Source organism: Bos indicus x Bos taurus, chromosome 4 (genome assembly GCF_003369695.1).
Source record: "Bos indicus x Bos taurus breed Angus x Brahman F1 hybrid chromosome 4, Bos_hybrid_MaternalHap_v2.0, whole genome shotgun sequence".
Classification (NCBI taxonomy): Eukaryota; Metazoa; Chordata; class Mammalia; order Artiodactyla; family Bovidae; genus Bos; species Bos indicus x Bos taurus.
Window position 1 is genome coordinate 68,861,906 of NC_040079.1, and position 23,525 is coordinate 68,885,430.

General features: G+C 37.2%; 1 protein-coding gene across 2 annotated transcripts in view; it reads left to right on the forward strand.

Moving 5' to 3' along the window:
• CFTR (cystic fibrosis transmembrane conductance regulator) overlaps positions 1-23,525 on the forward strand; it is a 215,098-nt gene that overhangs the window by 114,576 nt on the left and 76,997 nt on the right. For both annotated transcript variants that reach the window (XM_027539612.1, XM_027539613.1), the window contains exons 12-15: positions 3,624-3,718; positions 7,311-7,397; positions 8,902-9,628; positions 11,534-11,662. In XM_027539612.1, the coding sequence (XP_027395413.1) occupies positions 3,624-3,718; positions 7,311-7,397; positions 8,902-9,628; positions 11,534-11,662 (1,038 nt within the window). The remainder of the gene's footprint in view (positions 1-3,623; positions 3,719-7,310; positions 7,398-8,901; positions 9,629-11,533; positions 11,663-23,525) is intronic.

Below are 23,525 nucleotides of genomic sequence, written 5' to 3' on the forward strand. Positions count from 1 at the left end.
CATATTTCTAATTCTCATACTGGGCACCTTTATAAAAGATGGGCTATAATTGCACCCAGGTTATGCTTAAGAGAATTAAATTACAAAGCTTTTAAGTAACTGAGATTTCATAATAGCTTATAGACCAGGGTTCAAATCCTGGGTCCCATGCCATCCAGTTGAGTATTCCAGCTTTGTTCTTTATTGAACAGTCACCTCTAGCATGGTTTACATGACATCCCAACTGCTTTCTAAATGGGTACCACAAATCATTCAGATTTCAGCTCACTAGTGACCTGGGGGGCAAGGATGCTTAGATTCAATTCTTCATGGCATTTTCCAAGAATGCACCCAACCTGGAAATTCTCCCAAGTATGAGTGGAAGTTTCACACTGAGAAATCCCATTCTGTCTAAGCCAGGCCAAAGAAAGTGACTGACTCACCAGGCATCATTCCAGGCAGGCCTGGGCATCCCAGGGATGCTGGCATAGCTTACTGACTGAGAGTGCTGAGCATCCCAGGCACAGGGCAGAGTTCATTGTCATAGGAGCTTAAAATTTGATACTATTCTGAAAATAAAAAGGAAACAGTAGCTTGTATTATAGTTGAAATAGATTAACTTGGTACTGAGAAACCATTCAAGCAGTTCCTTCCTTGAATCTTCATTTTCTTAATGCATTTTCTCCTTTCCCTGGACCAGCTCCAAGTCAGGATTTGAGGAGTGATACTCAAAGGAAATGCTATTTCTGGTCTTTTTTGGAGGAATTTGATGATATTCCATCCAGTCTGAGTGTAAAAAGCTTGAGCTCACTTGAGGATCTTCTGATTTCTTTCTCTAGTGTTATATTTCAGCCTGTTCATGTAGGAAAGAAGGAAGAGATTTTTTAGTTTCCTTCTCCCTCCTATTTCCTTAGCTTGTTGAAAGGGTGAGTATTACCGGCTCCTGTGAGAGATATTTGGCTGAAACAATCTCTTATATATTGTCTTAAGAAAATTATTGTAATAAATTGCATTTGTATTCTTTGCACATTCGAATTCACCAGGGATATTTGCTGAAGTGTCAACTCTGGTTCCTTGTCTTCTGTCATTTCCTATCTTCCCCTTCATTTTTCTTGTCTCTATACTGCCACTATCTTCCTGCTTTTTCCTACTGATATATGCTGCTTCTGACAATTATTCTTATCCCCATTTTCTTTCTTTCTCTAGGCTGTACACCTTTCTTCATTTTCTTTTTCTTATATATACCTCTTTCTTTGTAGCTTAATATTTGTTTACCTTCCCTTCCTCCATTCTCTCCTCTTTTCTTCCTTCATTCCACAAATCTTTGTTAAATTGTTGCACTGGGCTAGGATTCTGCACCCTCCAAATCTATAACTGTGTTATAATCATACCATCAAGATAACTACTGATATTTCTAAATTTTAAAAATTAGAAATTTTATCTGATTTAACTAAAACTGTATTGAATTCAAATTTGGAGGAAAAAAATAAGCTCCAATAATTTTGGCAACCTCTGGTTTTTTCATATTGTGTTAGAAAATGTGTCTCCTTTACAAAAGCCTACACTCAATTTATTCATATACAAAAAAGTATCCATTTTTTTCCTCTAAAATATTTAATTTTCTAAAAGGGAATGGAATATGGGTAAGGGAAAGACGGTACAGTAGAGAAGAAATACACCTGTGAGTTGATTTACCAGTTGCTCTAGATCGAGGGCAGAGGATGTGCTGCGTAGAACAGCTCAGGTAAGGCTTCAAGATAGAGGTGCTCCTGGGTGTGCTCCTTCAGCAAGACTGAGATTTAAAACAGGGGTGTGGAATTTAGCTGCAATCCTTGTTATTTGGATGGAATCATAGGTATGTGGTCTGGTTCATAAGTTGAACCAAAACAATTTGGTCCAGTAGAAAGAAATCAAGCACTTGTTTTCCTGGGTCTTTAACTATGGAAGGTCCTCTTCTCTGCAGTGCTATATGGGTCTCATTGGTCTCCTCCAGTGCCTGAGTAGCCAGCTCCCCTGGGTCCTGCTGTATCTTCTCTTACATGTCAGTGTTTGTTTTTTTTTTTTTTTACCACATTAAAAAAAAATCATATTTGGTCCTCTTAGGTCAAGAGTATTGACAACAGCAGTTCCTTGGAGGCAGTGGCTGGCATGGTTTCAGCCTATAGGAGCTGCAAGCTAGTTCATAATATAAATGATTACTAATTTACCAGCTATAAATTTATAGCTGTATATGAAGTTCTATTTAACTTTCATGTGGTATATAACAGAAACAATAAAAGTAACCATTTTGGCAGTTTAAATATAGATAATGCTAGTGTCAGATCAAGGAGAACAGATGAACTACTTCTGGGTTGTGAAAGAAAAAAGAAAACTTAAATGGAAGAGTATTTTTAAGAGAGAGGAAGGTAGTAACAAAAGAAAAGAGATTTTATATGGGGATGAGAAAATAAAAGGCAAAGACCTTGTTTTAAACTAAAGAATTGTTGTTGTTGGTTAGTTGCTAAGTCGTATTCAACTCTTTTGCAGCCCTGGACTGTAGCCTGCCAGGCTCCTCTGTCCATGGGATTTCCCAGGCAAGAATACTGAAGTGGATTACCATTTTCTTCTTTAGGGGATCTTCCCAATCTGGGATCGAACTTGTGTCTCTTGTATTGGCAAGCAGATTCTTTACCACTGAGCACCTGAATACTATTCACCTGACTCTTCTCATTCTCAAGTCTCAGGGCAAACCTCATCTATTCCAGAAAGCCTTCTAGCATTTTCTACCTACTTTATAATACTTCTATATTCAGAAGAATTAATTTGCCAATTAATTATGTATTGTTTTATCTTAAAATGGTTAATTGATTCTTTGGGATGTTTCCTAGCTTTCTCCAGAATTATGGCTTATCTTCTGAGTTAGGCTTACAATGATAGCAATTTGAACACAATTTCTTATAAATTCTAATGTTTTAGAATGTCTAGCATGGTTGTTGCCACAGAAAATCTCATGAACTGAAGAAAGGACACATGTGGCAGGAAGGTGACAGGAGGGGCAGAGTAGATGGGGAGAGGACAGAAGGATGAGATGGGAGAATGGATGAGAAAGAAAGCTGTGTTGTTTCAGGGGGGAGTAGGTGAGAGAGGTGTGGAAAGGAGGTGCCTTGTACTTATGGTCACCTACTGAGTATGCTTAGATACTGCAGGGAGATGTAAATGATATTCTTTTTGTTTCCTTATTAGGAGGTTTATTCATCTTTGGAGATTTCCTTTTAAAAGAGTGGGTTTAGATTGGAAGGAAGTGCATATTAGCATGTTAATAGCACTGGGTTTTTGTAATGGTCAGTGGATGGCACATCTTTACATATCATAGATTTACATATGCTTTACTTTTTATATTTTCCAGTTCTTATTTAATGATCATAAATAGCAATTGGAATATTAAAGAAAAACTTTATGAAATTTCAGCAATGTTTTGACCAACTGAAATGCATTTGAAATAGCTGAGATGCGGTGTTCACAGTTTCTGCTGTGGTTAAAGTGGAAGTCTGATACATGATTATATTTGAAGGAAAATGTACCTTTTAAATTCAGATCTGACATTCTGAAAATTCCTAACTTTCTGTGTTTTTCTTTGTTTCCTAACTTTCTATTTTTGATAATAGGACATCTCCAAGTTTGCAGAGAAAGACAACGTAGTTCTCGGAGAAGGTGGAATCACACTGAGTGGAGGTCAGCGAGCGAGAATTTCTTTAGCAAGGTGAATATCTGCCTATGGGTCCAGCAAGCATTTGTTGTATAAATGAGTGTAAAACATTATAGATAGTTCTCTGTTTCTTTATATCCTCTTTCTGTAATTGAAAAAATGCCCAGGATCTTATAGCTAGCAGGTTAAGACTAACCTTTCGGAACTATAGATAATGATATAATATTTATATCTGATAAAGCTCATGGCTTTTTTAAAATGCATACCCTTTTGTTAGTGTGTATATGTTTGTTTGCTTTATGATTCCCTACAAATGGAAAACCCTAATATTCTGCCTAGCACAGGGAAGAGAATATGTATACTTTTATTTAGTCTTTCAGACAGTTGCCTGCTCACCCTATCCCAAAATGTACACATCTGCTTTAGGCTTCTGGTTTTGTTTCTTGGTTTCAGTTCAGTTCAGTTCAGTCGCTCAGTCGTGTCTGACTCTTTGTGACCCCATGAACTGCAGCACGCCAGGCCTCCGTGTCCATCACCAACTCCCAGAGTCCACCCAAACCCATGTCCATTGAGTCCGTGATGTCATCCAACCATATCATCCTCTGTCGTCACCTTCCCCTCCTGCCTTCAGTCTTTCCCAGCATCAGGGTCTTATCAAATGAGTCAGCTCTTCGCATGAGGTGGCCAAAGTACTGGAGTTTCAGCTTTAACATCAGTCCTTCCAATGAACACCCAGGACTGATCTCCTTTAGAATGGACTGGTTGCATCTCCTTGCAGTCCAAGGGACTCTCAAAGAGTCTTCTCCAACACCACAGTTCATAAGCATCAATTCTTTGGCGCTCGGCTTTCTTCACAGTCCAACTCTCACATCCATACATGACCACTGGAAAAACCATAGCCTTGACTAGACGGACCTTTGTTGACAAAGTAATATCTCTGCTTTTTAATATGCTGTCTAGGTTGGTCATAACTTTCCTTCCAAGGAATAAGCGTCTTTTAATTTCATGGCTGCAGTCACCATCTGCGGTGATTTTGGAGCCCAGAAAAATAAAGTCAGCCACTGTTTCCACTGTTTCCCCATCTTAGATAAACATAAATTTTCAAAATTTTCAATATAACTAATTAATCTCACAAGAGAAATAGCAAGGCAGATGATGTACTTAAGCTTAAGGTCTGTAATCTTCAAAGAAAAACAAATGGGACAAGCATATCTAATATTGTGCGGGGTATGGTGGTCTCTTAGTAGAGACATTCTTGGTCTAAGCATTTTGAGCTGTCAAAGAGAAGTGTGTGTGTGTGTGTGTGTGTGTGTGTGTGTGTATAAGTTAATTTGTGGTTAAAATGTAACATTCAGTTTAAAAAAATATTGATGATGTGGGATATTAAATGTTCCTCCAGGTTATTTGAATAAAATTCTTCTTACTGTGTTGCTGAAGTTATTAACAAGAAATCACAATGACTTACTGATATTTTGGCCTTTATCCCCCTTATTTTCTCATGTTTCCAAAAGCTGGGACAGGAAACTCACTCACTGAGCACCTATAATTGCCTAGTACTATTCTGGGCGGGGTGTGCGTGAGTACATGTGTAATTTTACTTAATCCACATATCAGTCTGCCAAAAAAGAATTGTTCTCCCCACTTTTTATGGAAGAGATCATGAGGTAATTGAGGTGGTTAGATCTTAACTTGCCAAAAGCCACACTGGGAAATGGTAGAGTTACAGTTTGAATCAGGTCATCTTGACTTAACACTAAACCGTGAATCAACTTTGGGATTACAATGTCAAGTAATAAATCAATGATGTTGTGTAGTTGCTAAGTCATGCCCAACCCTTTTGCAACCCGTGGACTGTAGCCCACCAGACTCTTCGTCCATGGGATTCTCCGTGCAAGAATGCTGGAGTGAGTTGCCATTTACTCCTCCAGGGGATCGTTCCCATCCAGGGATTGAACCAGTGTCTCCTACATTGGCAGGTAGATTCTTTACCGACTGAGCCACCAGAGAAGCCCAATATATCTATATAGCCCATATATAGATATGAGTAATTCACAAACAAAATAATGGCTTCTAAGTAAAGGAAAGTTGATTAATCTGTGAGCCAAAGTAAGACTGTCTTAAATATTTCATTTCAAATTTAGGATAACATGCTATACGGCTTCAAACCTTAGCATAAAATTAAGTCTGTATTTACCAGTTGAAGATTCAGGTTTATTATATTATATATATTTATATATATATATTTTATATATATATTTATATATTATAAAATATGGTTTGCTGCATTAAAGAAAATCGTTGTTTATTGCTCTTCTGATCTGAATGTGTCATGTGTTGACCAGTTTTGGATGATGTGTATATTATTTCTAATCTTTTGAGAAACTGTGGTCATAAATGGGGCTTCCCTGGTGGCTCAGCAGATAAAGAATCTGCTTGCAATGCAGGAAACTCAGGAGACCTGGGTTTGATCCCTGGGTCGGGAATATTCCCTGGAGAAGGAAATGGCAACCCACTCCAGTATTCTTGCCTGGAGAATCCCATGGGCAGAGAAGCCTGGCAGGCTAAGGTCCGCGGGGAGTTGGACACGATTGAAGTGATTGAGCACCTGGTCATAAATGTGAAGGAGAGAGAGAGAAGAATTGAGTATGGGAAGAAAGCTCTTGAGGGTACATTTTGTTGGGGGTCTTTTATCTAATTCCTGAATGTTGTTTTCAAAGATAATTTACATTGCAAATGTCCTTCTAGATTTTGCTTTGACTTTTTGCTATTTCTGTTTTTAATTATTTTATTTCTCTTAGTTACCTGCTGACTAAACATAGTTTCTTTTTTTCAGAATTACATGTAAACATTGAGTTGTATGTGGTTGGTATAGGTATAGGGTTACTCACAACCGCAGCTGAGAAATTTAGATGTTCTGAAGAAATTACCTCATTTACCTTCGTATGGGACCATATCTTCATTTTATTACTGCCCTAAGATGAACTTAATGAAGATTTTACTTGCTCATAAAATTTTATTTTTTAACTTAGAATATAAAATAATATGGGTATACATTGTTATCACAAATTTTGCATCCTGCACTTTTGTGGAACTTTTATGAGTATGGTCCATAAATTAGGACTATAATGAGCAAAGAGCAATATCAATCATACAGTTGTAACAGTACTGCTATCGGTTTATTGGTAACAGTCAACAGTGAAAAAAATAAAAAAATAATTTCACTTAAGTGCTGAGATTTAGTTGCTGTCTCTGACACTTTACAGGATTGAAACATTCTCTTTTCCTTGTTTCCCCACCAAAATGCAAAATTGCTGAGAATAGGGCTTGTGTAATTTTTACCATTATATTCCCAGCATGTAGCATAGTGCTTGCTGAAAATAGGTACTATTGTTGAAAGGTTTTCTTTCTTCCTTTTTCTTTTTTAAGGCAATATTTAAAATTGTATGTATGGTGTGATTTAGTTTGTAACTTTTGCAAGTGTATGTCACTTACACTTAGCAAAATGACCTCAGAAGTTTTTGGAGTATTGTGCAAAATTGTAAAAATCCTATGTGACTTATCTTTTTAAATTTATTTAGAATCATCTACACCAAATGAAATGGTAAATATTGAAGGAATCTAATTTGATTTTCTTTTTCTTTTTTAGAGCAGTATACAAAGATGCTGATTTGTACCTATTAGACTCTCCTTTTGGATATCTAGATGTTTTAACAGAGAAAGAAATATTTGAAAGGTATGTTCTTGAATAATTTATAATACTCATTCTAAGAGACAAGAAAGAATGACTATACCACCATAGGCTACATATTATTCTTTAAGAAATAGGTCCACCACTGTGACTCAGTGTGGCATTATGTAATTTAGCTACTTAAATCTGATCTTCCCTCCATGGTCAAGATCACTTCACTTTTCTGTCCACCTTATGCTGAACCAATGTCTCCCATCGCTGGTACTTTAACTGTCACTGTCTATGGAGTTTTGATAGTATTACTGTCTTGTGACACAGCTTATATTATTTTAATTGATTATTTTACTCAATTTTTTTATTTACTTTTTTGTGTATTTTACTCCTTAGATAGTAAACGTCTTAAGGAACCAAAGAAGTTGAATGTTTTAATATAGGTGAATGCTCTAATTATTCGTCTACCTCAATACCTCCTTCAGAACCTCTTTCTCAGTCATACAGAGCTTGGGGTGTACGTTTTCTTGGAGCTCCCATTAGGGCTCAATGTATGTGAAGTTTCTAAGAGGAACAGTTGGCTATATGACTTGATTTTAAGGTATCAAAATGATTTTGTAGACTATGAAGTAGTTTAATCAGTAAGGATGTAGATGTATGTGTGTATTAAATTACCACATTATTCCTAGAAGCACCTTTCCTAGAATTTGGTTAAATTTAATATCTGTGATACTATTTTTACAATTCTGTAATTATAAATACCTTCTTACCTATATAAACTTTGCTAGTTGTATTAGTATGTTAAAGTGTAGTCTAGAATTATGGCTCTTTCTATAAAATATATAATGTTTTAATGCCTAAAAGAAATTGGTCTTCCTTAGATGGTTCTAGTCAGGATTTAATTCTACACTAGACGGAAATTTTGTTGGAGGAAGTTCAGATTTCTTATACAATTCTCAGGTTATTGTTGTGTTTTTAACAAGTAAATTAGTCTTAAGGTTTTTAAAATTAACTTTTTACTGGCATATAGTTACTTTATGATGTGTTAGGTCCTGCTTACAGTATAAACTTTGAGGTCTAAATTAGTGATCAACTTAAAATATAAAAGAAAAGGAGCAGAAAACTTAAAGAACAAGAAAGTTCTGACATTTTAGAAGGCATGTAGAAATATAGCCGCTAAGGAATCTTAAAGGTCATCCGATTCTCTCATTTTCTAGATGAATCAACCACAGCCCAAAGGGTAACTAGTTTTTTCAAAGTCAAATGTTTATTTAATGTCTGGTATTTAATTTCATTTTAGGTCTATTAACACTTAACTTTATGGTGTAGCATACTATAATAATTAAATAACACAATATTTCATTACATAATTAATCAAGAAGTACCAACTTAATTACTATTGAATATTTACTTTTAGAATTATTTAAGTGTAATAATAACATTTTATAATAGAAGTAATATACAGGAGTACATTAATAAAGTGTTAAAATATAATACATATACTATTGTAATAAAATGTTTATAAAATTAATATTTATATATTTTTATATTCTTAAAGCTGTATCTGTAAATTGATGGCTAACAAAACTAGGATTTTGGTCACTTCTAAAATGGAGCACTTAAAGAAAGCTGACAAAATATTAATTTTACATGAAGGTAGCATCTATTTTTATGGGACATTTTCTGAATTACAAAATCAGCGGCCCGACTTCAGCTCGAAGCTCATGGGATGTGACACTTTCGACCAGTTTACTGCAGAACGAAGAAATTCAATCATAACTGAGACTTTACGGCGTTTCTCATTAGAAGGAGATACTTCTGTGTCCTGGAATGAAACGAAAAAGCCTTCTTTTAAACAGACTGGAGAGTTTGGTGAAAAAAGGAAGAACTCCATTCTCAGTTCAATCAACTCTATAAGGAAATTTTCAGTTGTACAAAAGACTTCATTACAAATGAATGGTATCGAAGGAGCTGCTGATGCGCCTTTAGAGAGAAGACTATCCTTAGTTCCCCATTCTGAACCTGGAGAGGGGATCCTGCCTCGGAGCAATGCAGTCAACAGTGGCCCCACATTTCTGGGAGGGAGGAGGCAGTCCGTTCTGAACCTTATGACCGGCTCCTCAGTGAACCAAGGTCAAAGCATTCATCGAAAGACAGCGACATCCACACGAAAAATGTCACTGGCTCCTCAGGCAAGCTTAGCCGAAATAGATATATATTCAAGACGGTTATCTCAAGATACTGGCTTGGAAATAAGTGAAGAAATTAATGAAGAAGATTTAAGGGTGTGTATAAATTATCAGTGTGGTGTTTGGTTTTTTCTTTTGGCCACAGAGTGGAATGAAATACAGAGTAAATAGCAAAAGTTACTTAAATTTGAGTTTAGGATGAGGTTTATTTTTAAGATTCCCAAAGTCCAAAGTATGTACATTATGTAAGCAACTTCAAAATGTAGAGGAATCAACTATTTCCCCTTGTGATTTCCTTTTGTCTCTTACCATAAGATGTAAGTCAAAGCAAGGGCTATTATTGGTTCCTTTTCTAAGCAGTAATAATCATTATTATCAATTAGAAAAATTATAAATTATTATAAATCTGTTTCATTACCCCCTTAAAACCTCTGTAGGAAGAGGTGGAGTGAAAATAAATACATAAACAAATAGTAGCTTCAGTTATTGAGAGCCTAAAAAATGTTTCTGTATGCAGGTAGCCTCTCCAAGGCATATATACATCTAGTCTCTCAGCAGGACTAATTTTCTGGTTTATACATCAGTCTTGCCTGAACTTAGTTAAACCTGAGCTTTTTCATCTTTTAAATTGGCTTTATACATAGGATTTCTGGGCAGGTTTCTTTTAAAGAAGGTTTGTGAAATTCAACATATACTACTGCCAACTTTCAGGTAGAAAGTACTTTATATTAAATTCTAAAGAATAAAATGCTTTCTTTCTTAAAATAGGAAGCAGTAGAAAGAGGAAGTTTTAATTTTTTAGTTTTACTAGAAGAGTTTCTTCAGTGCCTTGGATGAAATAGTGTTATAATCAATTGATATGTTTAATAGCTTAGATCAATTAAGAGTAGTGTGAACTTTGGCAAATCTCATGTCATTTAATGTCTCAGGGCCAAAGTTTTCGTCTTTGTTAAATGAGGGAACAGAATAGGTGATCTCTCAAGTACCTACTTTGTGTTTCTATAATTTTGAAAAAGGTTTCCTAAAAGATAATTTATCTGTATGGTTGTAATTATCAATCTGATTGAATTTCTCAAACTGGATTCTATAAATTGAATGGTAAAGATGATCACTTTGACTGATAATAGTATTTGTTGATTGCTTCTAGTGCCATGACATAGAATAGAAGGGACCTGTCATTATCCTCATTTACAGATAAGAAAACTAAATTTTAGGAAAGTTTAGCTGCCTGAATTCAAGCATCTCCTAGGAGGGCAATGGTAGAGTCCAATATCAAAACCAGGTTTATTTGACTTTAGAAATCTTTATACCTAACCAGAGTGCCATATTCTGATTTCATAGGGTTCTTTTCTCTGAGGTTCTAGCACTTCATCTGTAAATTTTGTTGGTAATAAAAAAACTATCCTTTCCATTTGAAATATCTGGAATTTCTCTCTCTCAAATTATTGAACTATAGCTCTCAAATAACAGATGAAGACTGAGGGTTAGATTTATGTAACTTAAGTCATAGTTGGGAAAGAGAATCCTAGCTACTACGGAATGTAGAAGCATCAGGCGGCCTTCAGGTCTATTGGAAGACCACTAGAGCTGGCAAAATTCCAAACTATATTTTTCCATGGACCACCCCCCACAAAGGAAAGAGTTAAATCAAGGGGATTCTGGGAAGCTTCAATTTACTAGTACCATTTATTGATAAAATGTGTGACACTGTTAAGCATTAAGATGGTAAAATTGTCCAAAAACAGTACAGTTGTATTATCAGTGATACTATGTTCACAGTTTAAAGAATTGCAGTGTTTCTCATTTTTGCAAAAAGCTATCTTGCTCCAGTTTTACTGGCTGTAAAGTGACATAGCATGTGTCATTCATAATGGTTTATATTCATTGAAATTCACTGAGTTTCAGATAGTAATATTTATTTCCTCACTTTCAAAATAAGACCACAATTGTTGTATGAAATTATATTGCCTCATTGTAATAACCAGGATTTTTTTTTTACAGGATTGCTTTTTTGATGATGTGGAGAACATACCAGCAGTGACTACATGGAACACATACCTTCGATATATTACTGTCCACAAGAGCTTAATGTTTGTGCTAATTTGGTGCTTAGTCGTTTTTCTGGTTGAGGTAAGAATTTTCTATTATAACATATTAATGTGATTTAAAGTTAATTGGGAATAGTTTGGAAGAACTTATATATGTACACACATGTATACTTATGTATACTTGTATGTGTGCATGTGTGCTAAGTTGCTTTAATTGTGTCTGACTTTTTGCAACCCTGTGGACTGTAGCCCGCCAGGCTTCTCTGTCCATGGGTTTCCCAGGCAAGACTACTGGAGTGGGTTGCCATTTCCTTCTCCATCAGATCAGATCAGTCGCTCAGTCGTGTCCGACTCTTTGCAACCCCATGAATCGCAGCACGCCAGGCCTCCCCGTCCATCACCAACTCCTGGAGTTCACTGAGACTCATGTCCATCGAGTCAGTGATGCCATCCAGCCATTTCATCCTCTGTCGTCCCCTTCTCCTCTTGCCCCCAATCCCTCCCAGCATCAGAGTCTTTTCCAATTAGTCAACTCTTCGCATGAGGTGGCCAAAGTACTGGAGTTTCAGCTTTAGCATCATTCCTTCCAAAGAAATCCCAGGGCTGATCTCCTTCAGAATGGACTGGTTGGATCTCCCGGCAGTCCAAGGGACTCTCAAGAGTCTTCTCCAACACCACAGTTCAAAAGCATCAATTCTTCGGCGCTCACCCTTCTTCACAGTCCAACTCTCACATCTGTACATGACCCCTGGAAAAACCATAGCCTTGACTAGATGGACCTTTGTTGGCAAAGTAATGTCTCTGCTTTTGAATATGCTATCTAGGTTGGTCATAACTTTCCTTCCAAGGAATAAGCGTCTTTTAATTTCATGGCTGCAGTCACCATCTGCAGTGATTTTGGAGCCCAGAAAAATAAAGTCTGACACTGTTTCCACTGTTTCCCCATCTATTTTCCATGAAGTGATGGGACCGGATGCCATGATCTTCGTTTTCTGAATGTTGAGCTTTAAGCCAACTTTTTCACTCTCCACTTTCACTTTCATCAAGAGGCTTTTGAGTTCCTCTTCACTTTCTGCCATAAGGGTCGTCATCTGCATATCTGAGGTTATTGATATTTCTTCTGGCAATCTTGATTCCAGTTTGTGTTTCTTCCAGTCCAGCGTTTCTCATGATGTACTCTGCATATAAGTTAAATAAACAGGGTGACAATATACAGCCTTGACCTACTCCTTTTCCTATTTGGAACCAGTCTGTTGTTCCATGTCCAGTTCTAACTGTTGCTTCTTGACCTGCATACACATTTCTCAAGAGGTAGATCAGGTGGTCTGGTATTCCCATCTCTTTCAGAATTTTCCACAGTTGATTGTGATCCACACAGTCAAAGGCTTTGGCATAGTCAATAAAGCAGAAATAGATGTTTTTCTGGAACTCTCTTGCTTTTTCCATGATCCAGCAGATGTTGGCAATTTGATATCTGGTTCCTCTGCCTTTTCTAAAACCAGCTTGAACATCTGGAAGTTCACGGTTCACATATTGCTGAAGCCTGGCTTGGAGAATTTTCACCATTACTTTACTAGCATGTGAGATGAGTGCAATTGTGCGGTAGTTTGAGCATTCTTTAGCATTGCCTTTCTTTGGGATTGGAATGAAAACTGACCTTTTCCAGTCCTGTGGTCACTGCTGAGTTTTCCAAATGTGCTGGCATATTGAGTGCAGCACTTTCACAGCATCATCTTTCAGGATTTGGAATAGCTGAACTGGAATTCTATCACCTCCACTAGCTTTGTTCATAGTGATGCTTTCTAAGGCCCACTACATATACATAAATATAAGTGTATATGTATATATGTAATTTTATATTATAAAATTATTTTGTTACTTCATACATAGTATATAAAATATACTTAAGCACATATCTTCTATATGAAGAGTTTTTAATAGAGTGATTCAAAACCTCAAAGTAGAACGCTCTGTATGAATTGAAATTAACAAAGAAAATTATTTGTACTAAATTTTAAACTCATTTAACTCTTATTAAATATGCTGATGATGAATCGCCAGCTTTAAAATACTACTTCCTCACAAAATTAAATAAATATATATTAGTGGCTTTGCAACCATTTTAAACAAGCCTTTCAAAGATTCAGATCACCCATTTGCTTCAGAATTCTTTTGTTTTCATGCCACTGCTGTGATCTCTTTACCATGCCCCTGGAAAAGAGACACATCAAATCACTAGGTTAAAATAAAACAGGGGGTAGTACATCACCAGTTCAGCACCAGGTAAGAGGTTTCCGAATCTGGTTGGTGGATTAGGTTTTTCTCTATGTCAGGAGGAGCCACTTAAATGTTAAAAGAGGCTTGGCAGAGGATGTCTGTGGTAAAGTGGCTTTGAGGCAGGATGGAAAATACCCTTTGATTGTCTAAAGGAGGCAATTGTAACTCAAAACCAGTCAATGGCTTCCCATAAGGAAATCTGGGATCAGTTTCACTAAAACTTATTTAACAACATAAGATGAAGATACAGATTTCTTTTTTTCCTGTAAACATTTTCTACTTTTTTAATGTGGGTCGTTGGTTAAAGTAAAACAAGCAGATGAACACTATGTGCAAACGAGAAAACACATCTGGATTGGATTCAGCCTTGTATGACCACACTAGGTAAATCTCAGGATACTGCTGGATGTCTCCCACTGCAGAGCCTGAGTCCAGCATAAAGACCCAGGTTGCCTTCAGGGGAGATATGACTCGGGTGAAGTATTGCCTCTCCTGAGCGCATATAGTTCTATGCATACATGAAACCCAAGCTTAAAACTCCGTCATTGTCTTGTTGTTGTTTAGTCACTAAGTCGTGTCCAACTCTTTTGCGACCCCACGGACTATAGCCCGCCAGGCTCCTCTGTCTATGGGATTTCCCAGGCAAGAATACTAGAGTGGGTTGTCATTTCCTCCTTGAAGGGATCTTTTTGACTCCTGGACTGAACCCACATCTCCTGCATTGGCAGGCAGATTCTTTACCACTGAGCCACCAGAGAAGTTCCTGTTGTCTTATTAGGCTGTTTCTAACCTCAGTTAAGAAGTCTACATAAAATGTTATCACTCTTCCCTGACCAAGTAGTGGAAAATATCTAAAGGTATATACCAAAAGTTTTATATACCACTCTACCTATAAAATGTTGGTTTCCAATTGGTCTTTGAGTTTTGATGATATCTTATCTTTTGCTCTCCTATTATTTTTACATTAATAAAACAAATGGAGGCTGGATGTGAGGTACAATACAACAGAGTGTCACCTCTGGAATCAGACTGACCTGACTGTGAATTTTATTTCTGTGTTCTTAACACCATTTACACCGAACAAGTTAGATAACCTCTTTTAAGCCTCAGTTTCCTCATCTATAAAACGGAGGTTGTAATAGTACCCATTTCATAGGTCATTTCTGTGAGTGAAGAGATGATTATAAGGCACTTACTGTAGGGCTTGGCACATTAGTGAGCAATGTTAGTTGCTATTCTGACTAATATCCTTAACATCTATCATCATTATAAAGCTCAAGCTAATTTGAAGTGAACAAATCCACAGCAGAGATATAATGAAATTTTCAAGAATCCCTTTTATACTTTAATGAAAATATGGGACTGAGTAACTTGACACTCTCACATGAGTAACAAATTGCACTGAAAAGTATTTTTAATTTACCTCATTAATCTCTGCCAGTTATGCCAAATGACCAGCATTAATGTGAATGAAACTCATTCCTGTGTCACATTTAATCTCAAACCAGCACTTTGTTAATAATCTGAACCCCTTCCTTGAAGATCAACATTGCTTGAATGTCTTTAGTTTTATGAGAAAAAATGGTTCTGTGAATGTGGTAGTGATTTATATTCACTTATAAGACCCTTGCCCATGCAAAGCTGTAGAGCTGAACTTATACACCTTTCAAAACAGTGTCAGTTCAGTTCAGTTCAGTCGCTCAGTCGTGTCCGACTCTTTGCGACCCCATGAATCACAGCACGCCAGGTCTCCCTGTCCATCACCAACTCCCGGAGTTCACTCAGACTCACATTCATCGAGTCAGTGATGCCATCCAGCCATCTCATCCTCTGTCGTCCCCTTCTCCTCCTACCCCCAGTCCCTCCCAGCATCAGAGTCTTTTCCAGTTAGTCAACTCTTCGCATGATGTGGCCAAAGTACTGGAGTTTCAGCTTCAGCATCAGTCCTTCCAAAGAAATCCCAGGGCTGATCTCCTTCAGAATGGACTGGTTGGATCTCCTTGCAGTCCAAGGGACTCTCAAGAGTCTTCTCCAACACCACAGTTCAAAAGCATCAATTCTTCGGCACTCAGCCTTCTTCACAGTCCAACTCTCACATCCATACATGACCACAGGAAAAACCATAGCCTTGACTAGACGGACCTTTGTTGGCAAAGTAATGTCTCTGCTTTTGAATATGCTGTCTAGGTTGGTCATAACTTTCCTTCCAAGGAGTAAGCGTCTTTTAATCTCATGGTTGCAGTCACCATCTGGAGTGATTTTGGAGCCCAAAAAAACAGTGTATAGTTAATTAATTAGTGACTGAGCATAGAGCCTCTGAGCATATGTACAATATTATTAGCTCACTTACTCAAGATGACAGTGGTCCTTTGTCTTCAGGCTGGAATCCAAACTACAACACAGGATGTAAATGTTGTATAACTTCCCATTTTTAATTGAACTCACAATTATTGCAAAAACTTGTCTTTTTGTAGGAAAAAAATTGATAACGTAATTTTCTAGGCAAGAAATAATAGATAAATGATGAGTCTTTTCAGGTCAGTGTCCTGAATGCATTTCCAATTAACTGACTCTCAAAATTTTGAATAACAAAAACTTAGTGATAGTAGACAAATAGTGACCATTTTCATTATGTGCATAGTTATACAGCTAAACAAATCATTCAGATGTTCACAGTTCTCTCATATTCTTTGAATCAAAATTTACATAATTTTTCTGTTCGACTAAGCTCCTTTCTTGATACTAGTGGGCCCTTTCTCATTACCACTGAAATATTTCATGTGTGCTTTGCATCATAGTACAGGTACTAATCCAGGAAGATAGTTTAGATCTTTTAAATATTGTTTAATAGAGCTTCATATTCAACATGATCAGAGACCCAAAGAAAAGTTAAGATCCACTTCTTCCTTTGTGAAAGTGATGTATCCATTTTTAATTTTCACAGGGGTCATACTTCAGTGTAGATTTGTAGTATATATAATTATAATTTTATAGAATGGGTTTTTGCAGAGGTTTTATTGTTGTAATGTATTTATTTTTAACTGAAGGATAATTTCTTTACAATATTGTGTTGGTTTCTGCCATACATAAACATGAATCAGCCATAGGTATACCAGGGAACATTTCATGCAAAGTAAAGGACAGAAATGGTATGGACCTAACAGAAGCCGAAGATACTAAGAAGAGGTGGCAAGAATACACAGACAAACTGTATAAAAAAGATCTTCATGACCCAGATAATCACGATGGTATGATTGCTCACCTAGAGCTAGACACCCTGGAATATGAAGTCAAGTGGGTCTTCTGTGCATTCTTGCCACCTCTTCTTATTATCTTCTGCTTCTGTTAGGTCCATTTAGTTTCTGTCCTTTATTGTGCCCATACTTGCATGAAATGTTCCCTTGGTATCTCTAATTTTCTTGAAGAAATTTCCCATTTCTTTCCCATTCTGTTGTTTTCCTCTATTTCTTTGCATTTTTCACTTAAAAGGCTTTCTTTTCTCTCCTTGCTACTCTCTGAAACTCTGCATTCATATAGTTCCTTTTCTCCTTTGCCTGTAGTTTCTCTTCTTTTCTCAGCTATTTGTCAGACCTCCTCAGAAAACCATTTTGCCTTACTGCATTTCTTTTTCTTAAGGATGGGTTTGATCACAGCCTCCTGTACAGTGTTACAAACCTCTGTCCATAGTTCTTCAGGCACTCTTTCTATCAGATCTAATCCCTTGAATCTATTTGTCACTTCCACTGTATAGTCATAAGGGATTTGATTTAGTGGCGTAGTGGTTTTCCCTAGGTTCTTCAATGGCGTAGTGGTTTTCCCTATGTTCTTCAATTTAAGTCTTAATTTTGCCATAAGGAGTTCATGATCTAAGCCACAGTTAGCTCCCGGTCTTGTTTTTGCTGACTGTACAGAGCTTCTCAATCATTGGCTGCAAAGCATGTAAACAGTCTCATTTCGGTATTGACCATCTGGTGATGTCCATGTGCAGAGACAGTTCTTGTGTTGTTGGAAGAGGGTGTTTTTTTATGACCAGCATGTTCTTTGGCAAAACTGTTAGCCTTAGCCCTTCTTCATTTTGTACTCCAAGGCCAAACAAACCTAGACAGCATATTAAAAAGCAGAGATATCACTTTGCCAACAAAGGTCTTTGTAGTCCAAGCTATGGTTTTTCCAGTAGTCATGTATGAATGTGAGAGTTGCTAAGAAGGCTGAGCACTGAAGAACTGATGCTTTCAAATTGTGCTGGAGAAGATTCTCCAGCAAGGAGATAAATCAATTGATCCTAAAGGAAAGGAAACCTGAATATTCATTGTAATGATTGGTGCTGAACCTGAAGCTCCAAAATACTTTTGCTACCTACTACAATTAGACAGCTCACTGGAAAAGACCGACGCTGGGTAAGATTGAGGGCAATAAGGGAGAAGAGTGTGACAGGATGAGATGGTTGGACGACATTACTCACTGAATGGACATGAGTTTGAACAAACTCCAGCAGATAGTGAAGGACAGGGAAGCCTGGCTTGCTGCAGTTCATGAGGTTGCAGTCAGACATGACTTAGCTACTGAACAACAACAAATTATCTATAGTGTGTTAATTTATTAAGTGAATCAGTATACCTTTATATTTTTGTGCTGTTTTCTTTATGATAGCATAGTATCTTCTGTTAAGTTTTTAGATATTAGAACCAAGGATACAGGCTTTAGAATTTCTATTATGTTGGTCTCTCTAGTGCTTCTATTTGGCAGTGCATCATTGACTAGATAGAAAAGAAATGCAAATAATAAGGTAGGAGGCAGTGCCCACCTTTTCTTTTGCAACAACCAGAGTATATTATTGTTGCCTCGAATAACTAAAGGTCACATTTGGTCCTTCTATGCCTGTGTTTTAAGAAATGTGTTAGAGAACTGCTACGTACTATTCTTAAATGACTTCCTCTCTGTTTCTTTTTAAAAAGTATGTTATTTTTATTTTTTACAATTTATTAATTTTTGGCCATTCTGCATCTTCATTGGTGAGGAGGCTTTTTTGATGCATAGCTGTGGTGAGTTGGGACTGCTCTCTAAGTTGCAGCGAATGGGCTTCTCATTGCAGTGGTTTCTCTTGTTGCTGATTGCAGGCTCTAGGGCACATGGACTCGGTAGTTGTAGCTCCCGGGCTTTAGAGCACAGGCTTAGTAGGGGCTTCCCTGGTGGTTCAGTGGTAAAGATTCCTCCTGGTGATGCAGGAGACAGGAGTTTAATCCCTGCTCTGGGAAGAGCCTTTGTGCTGTGCTGCAGCAAAGTCTGTCCTCTTTGTTTCTTAATGAGGAATCCCTCAATATATATTATGCTCCCATAATACCTTAATGATAGTTATACCTTTATTGATAGTAATACTTTCAAGGCAGTATTGCTTAGCAAGGGTCTATGTTTTAGGGCATGATTTAACCTGCAAAGCATTGAAATCGGTGATTAAGTCTTGACAAGGTGTCACTTTACTCTTACTGCCTCTTACTCTTTACTCATTCATTCAGCCACTTACTCATTCAACACATATTTTTCAAGTTCTTTCAATATGCCAAGCATGATTCTATATGCTCTGTTTACAGCGAAGACAAAACAGAACATACCAATGGATTACACCAATGTACTTATGTTTACAGTGTAAACAGAATTCACAATACTGTATTCCTTTGGTGAAAGCTCAAAATGCCAATACTGTTTTAACAGGTCTTCATTTAAACATAGATCTTCTTGTGTGGCTTGGAAGGTAGCTCTGAATTCTATAGATGTACAGAACTTATGAATTGGTTCTGGTTCTTTATACTACATAAAATGTCATCTGCATTTTAAAATGTTTTTAAAACATTTTAAAAATATTTTATGTGATTAGTACATAATTCTTTTCTGTTTAGTATATAATTTCTTTCTGTTTATATAATTATAAATAAAATTATATAATTTCCATTTTGTATTTAAATGTTTTAAAATAAAAAACATTTGTGTTTTTTAAGTATCTTCTTATTCATCCCTTCCTTTGTTTATTAAGGATAGATTTACTGAATGCCTACTATCTCTTGGATATTGTTATAGACACTAAGCTAAGCATGCAATGGGAAAGAGGACAGATGGCTCCTCCTTGATCTTATGAAGCACTTTCTGAGGGAGAAGACAGATGGTAAATAAGTTTTGATGGAAATAATCACAGAATGTAGTGAGTTCCATAAAGAGATAAATAGTGGGCTAAAATAAAGCTGGACAGAGAGGACAGGAAGGTCTTCCTGAAGAAATGACATTTAGTTGACACCTGAAGCATAAAAAGTACTCCAGACATGCAGAAACTGGGGCAAATACAAAGGACTTGGAGAAGTTTGGTGAATTGTGGAAACTAAGCGAAGGCCAGCACATTTGGAGAAATGGGAGAAAGTGGTGAGTGGCATATCATGTGGTGACACTGAAAAAGTAAATCAAAGCCAGGTCTGCAGAAGCATTCGCTGAAGAACTTCAGTTTTATTTTAAGTGCAATAGGAAAACTTTGAACGCCTTCTTTCAAGGTATGATATGATTTTTTATGTTTAAAAAAAGATCACTGTGGTATATGGAAAATGGATTGGATAGGGACAAGAGGGAAGGTAGGAACATCTGTTATGACAGGAAAAGATAGCTCTTATTAACTAGGCTAAACAGCCACAGTGTTCAGACCCTTAAGGCATATTTAAAAGTCTACAGATATTTCAGTGAAATATTTAAGAGTATCTACTTTGAAGTTCATTGAAGTTCTTCATGATGGACCACCAGACCACCTGACCTGCCTCCTGAGAAATCTGTATGTAGGTCAAGAACCAACAGTTAGTACTGGACATGGAACAACAGACTGGTTCCAAATTGGGAAAGGAGTATGTCAAGGCTGTTTATTGTCACCCTGCTTATTTAACTTATATGCAGAGTACATCATACAAAAGGGCACGCTGGATGACACACCAGCTGGAATCAAGATTACCAGGAGAAATATTAATAACCTCAGATATGCAGATGACACCACCCTTATGGCAGAAAGTGAAGAGGAACTAAAGAGCCTCTTGATGAAGGTGAAAGAGGAGAGTGAAAAAGCTGGCTTCAATATCAACATTCAGAAAACTATGATCATGGCATCTGGTCCCATCACCTCATGGCAAATAGATGGGGAAACAGTGAGAGATTTTATATTCTTGGGCTCCAAAATCAGTGCAGATGGTGACTGCAGCCATGAAATTAAAAGATGCTTGCATGACAAACCTAGACAGTGTATTAAAAAGCAGCGACGTCACTTTGCCAACAAAGGTCACTTTGCCAAACATGGTTTTTCCAGTAGTCGTGTATGGCTGTGAGAGTTGGACTATAAAGAAAACTGAGTGTTGAAGAATTGATGCTTTTGAACTGTGGTGTTGGAGAAGACTCTTGAGAGTCCCGTTGCAAGGACATCCAACCAGTCCATCCCAAAGGAAATCAGTCCTGAATATTCTTTGGAAGGACTGATGCTGAAGCTGAAACTCCAATACTTTGGCCACCAGATGCGAAGAACTGACTCCTTAGAAAAGACCCTGATGCTGGAAAAGATTGAAGGCGGGAGGTGAAGGGGACAGCAGAAGAGGAGATGGTTGGATGGCATCACCTACTCAATGGACATAAGTTGGAACAAGCTCTGTTAGTTGGTGATGGATAGCAAAGCCTGGCATGCTGCAGTCCATGTGGTCTGAAAGAGTTGGACATGACTGAGTGACTGAACTGAACTGAAGTTCTTCATGATAGAATGTTGGATCATTATACCTCTTTTGGTTATATTCACATTTCTGAACCTTTTCTATACCCGATCTTGGCAGTGTTCTCTTTTCATGCCTATTTTCTTTTGTGGTGAGTGTCAGACTTGTACTGGCCCGGTTATGTAATGGTAGGTTCCTCCTATGTCTTGAATATATTCTTGCTCTAGTTCTCCATCACATCTTGTTTTTGAAACCATACTGTTGGAGTTTTACTACATACATCATCAACCTTTATCTATCACATCTCCAAGGATGTTTACTAGTTAATTTATCATAATAAGTCTTTCAGATATAGGCACTTGGCTTCTCTTTGAATATATATATACTATGGTCCTCTAGTCCCAACATGCCATTATTTTTTAAATCATACAGACAAATCATCTATATAATTTAAATCATGATTTAGCTTCTAAATACTGGCTACTAGTTTTTCATTTGTGGTCATTTGCAAAGTCTGTGAGTGATCATGTTGACTGTTCATGGATCTATCCTTAGAGAACACTGTCATCAGGCTCCTGATGATTAGACAGGTATAGAATAAGTGTATGCAGGTGGTGAGCATGTGCATGTGAGTGTGTCCAACTCTTTGCGACCCCATGGACTGCATCCCACCAGGCTCCTCTGTTCATGGACTTTTCCAGTCAAGAATACTGGAGTGGGTTGCCATTTCCTCCTCCAGGGGATCTTCCCAACCCAGGGATCAAACCCACATCTCTCATGTTGCAGGCAGGTTATTTACCACTGAGTCACCTGGGAATAAGTACTCTGGCTAAAACCCTACGGAGCTAATAGGCTTAGTTTATTTAGTATACTGCACTGTCCAGTACAGTATCCACCTGCTATGTGTGACAATGTAAATTATTTAAAATGAAACAAAATATAACATTCAGTTCCCCAGTCACCCACACTGGCCACATTTCAAGGGATCAAGTGCCACTTGTATTAAGTGGTAATGACACCGAACAGTGCAGATATTGAACATTTCTATTTTTGTGGAAGTTTCTGTTGGACATTGCTGATCTAGACTATACCCTTTTCAACATAAGGAATGCTTCTTCAAACCCTAACAAAGCTGAAAATAATGACCTTTTTACTTTTGTTCTTTAGTCTTTCAGGACTTGTCATTCTATCTTAACCTGCATGAACTTTATAACCTCAGACATTTTAGAAATTAAATGCTAGAACTTGCCTGCTCAATTGTTTATACATGCCCCAGACATTTTTATTAAAGTCATTATATCAAGTCCTTGGAAACGTTTGTGTTCCAGTCAGTAAAAGCAGTTTGGGTTGGTAGTTCCATAAGTGGTCTCTGTTGACAAGAGCCATGAAATACCTTTATATTGCACAGATTAGACCAGGGTCTTTGAACAACAGCTTTGGTTGTTCCATAGTAAATATTATAGAATATTTATTTCTTGGATTTACTCACATTCAGAGAAGTTGGAATGCCAACATTGTTGACACTTCTTTCATTGGAACAAAGAGGGACTACAATAACCAAAGGGTAACTGAGAAATATACCCTTTGATTTGATTAGTAATTTGATTAGTATTGGGAAATCAGAAAACATTTTTACTGGAACAGAGACTTTTGAAGTAGCAAGATTATTGTTCAGTTTCTTGTCATTTTGAATTCACTTGAATTTCAAGGAGACAAAGGTACTTTTTGTCAATAGGTGCATGGAGGCCATGTGTAATGAAAAAGTAGGAAATTGTGAATGATGCCATTAGCTTTTTCATTATGATACTCCAATCTGATAGGCAAATTTACGTAAAGTGGGGCTTCCCTCGTAGCTCGTCAGTAAAGAATCTACCTGCAATGCAGGAGACATCGGTTCAATTCCTGGGTCTGGAAGATCTCCTGGAGAAGGAAATGACAACCCACTCCACT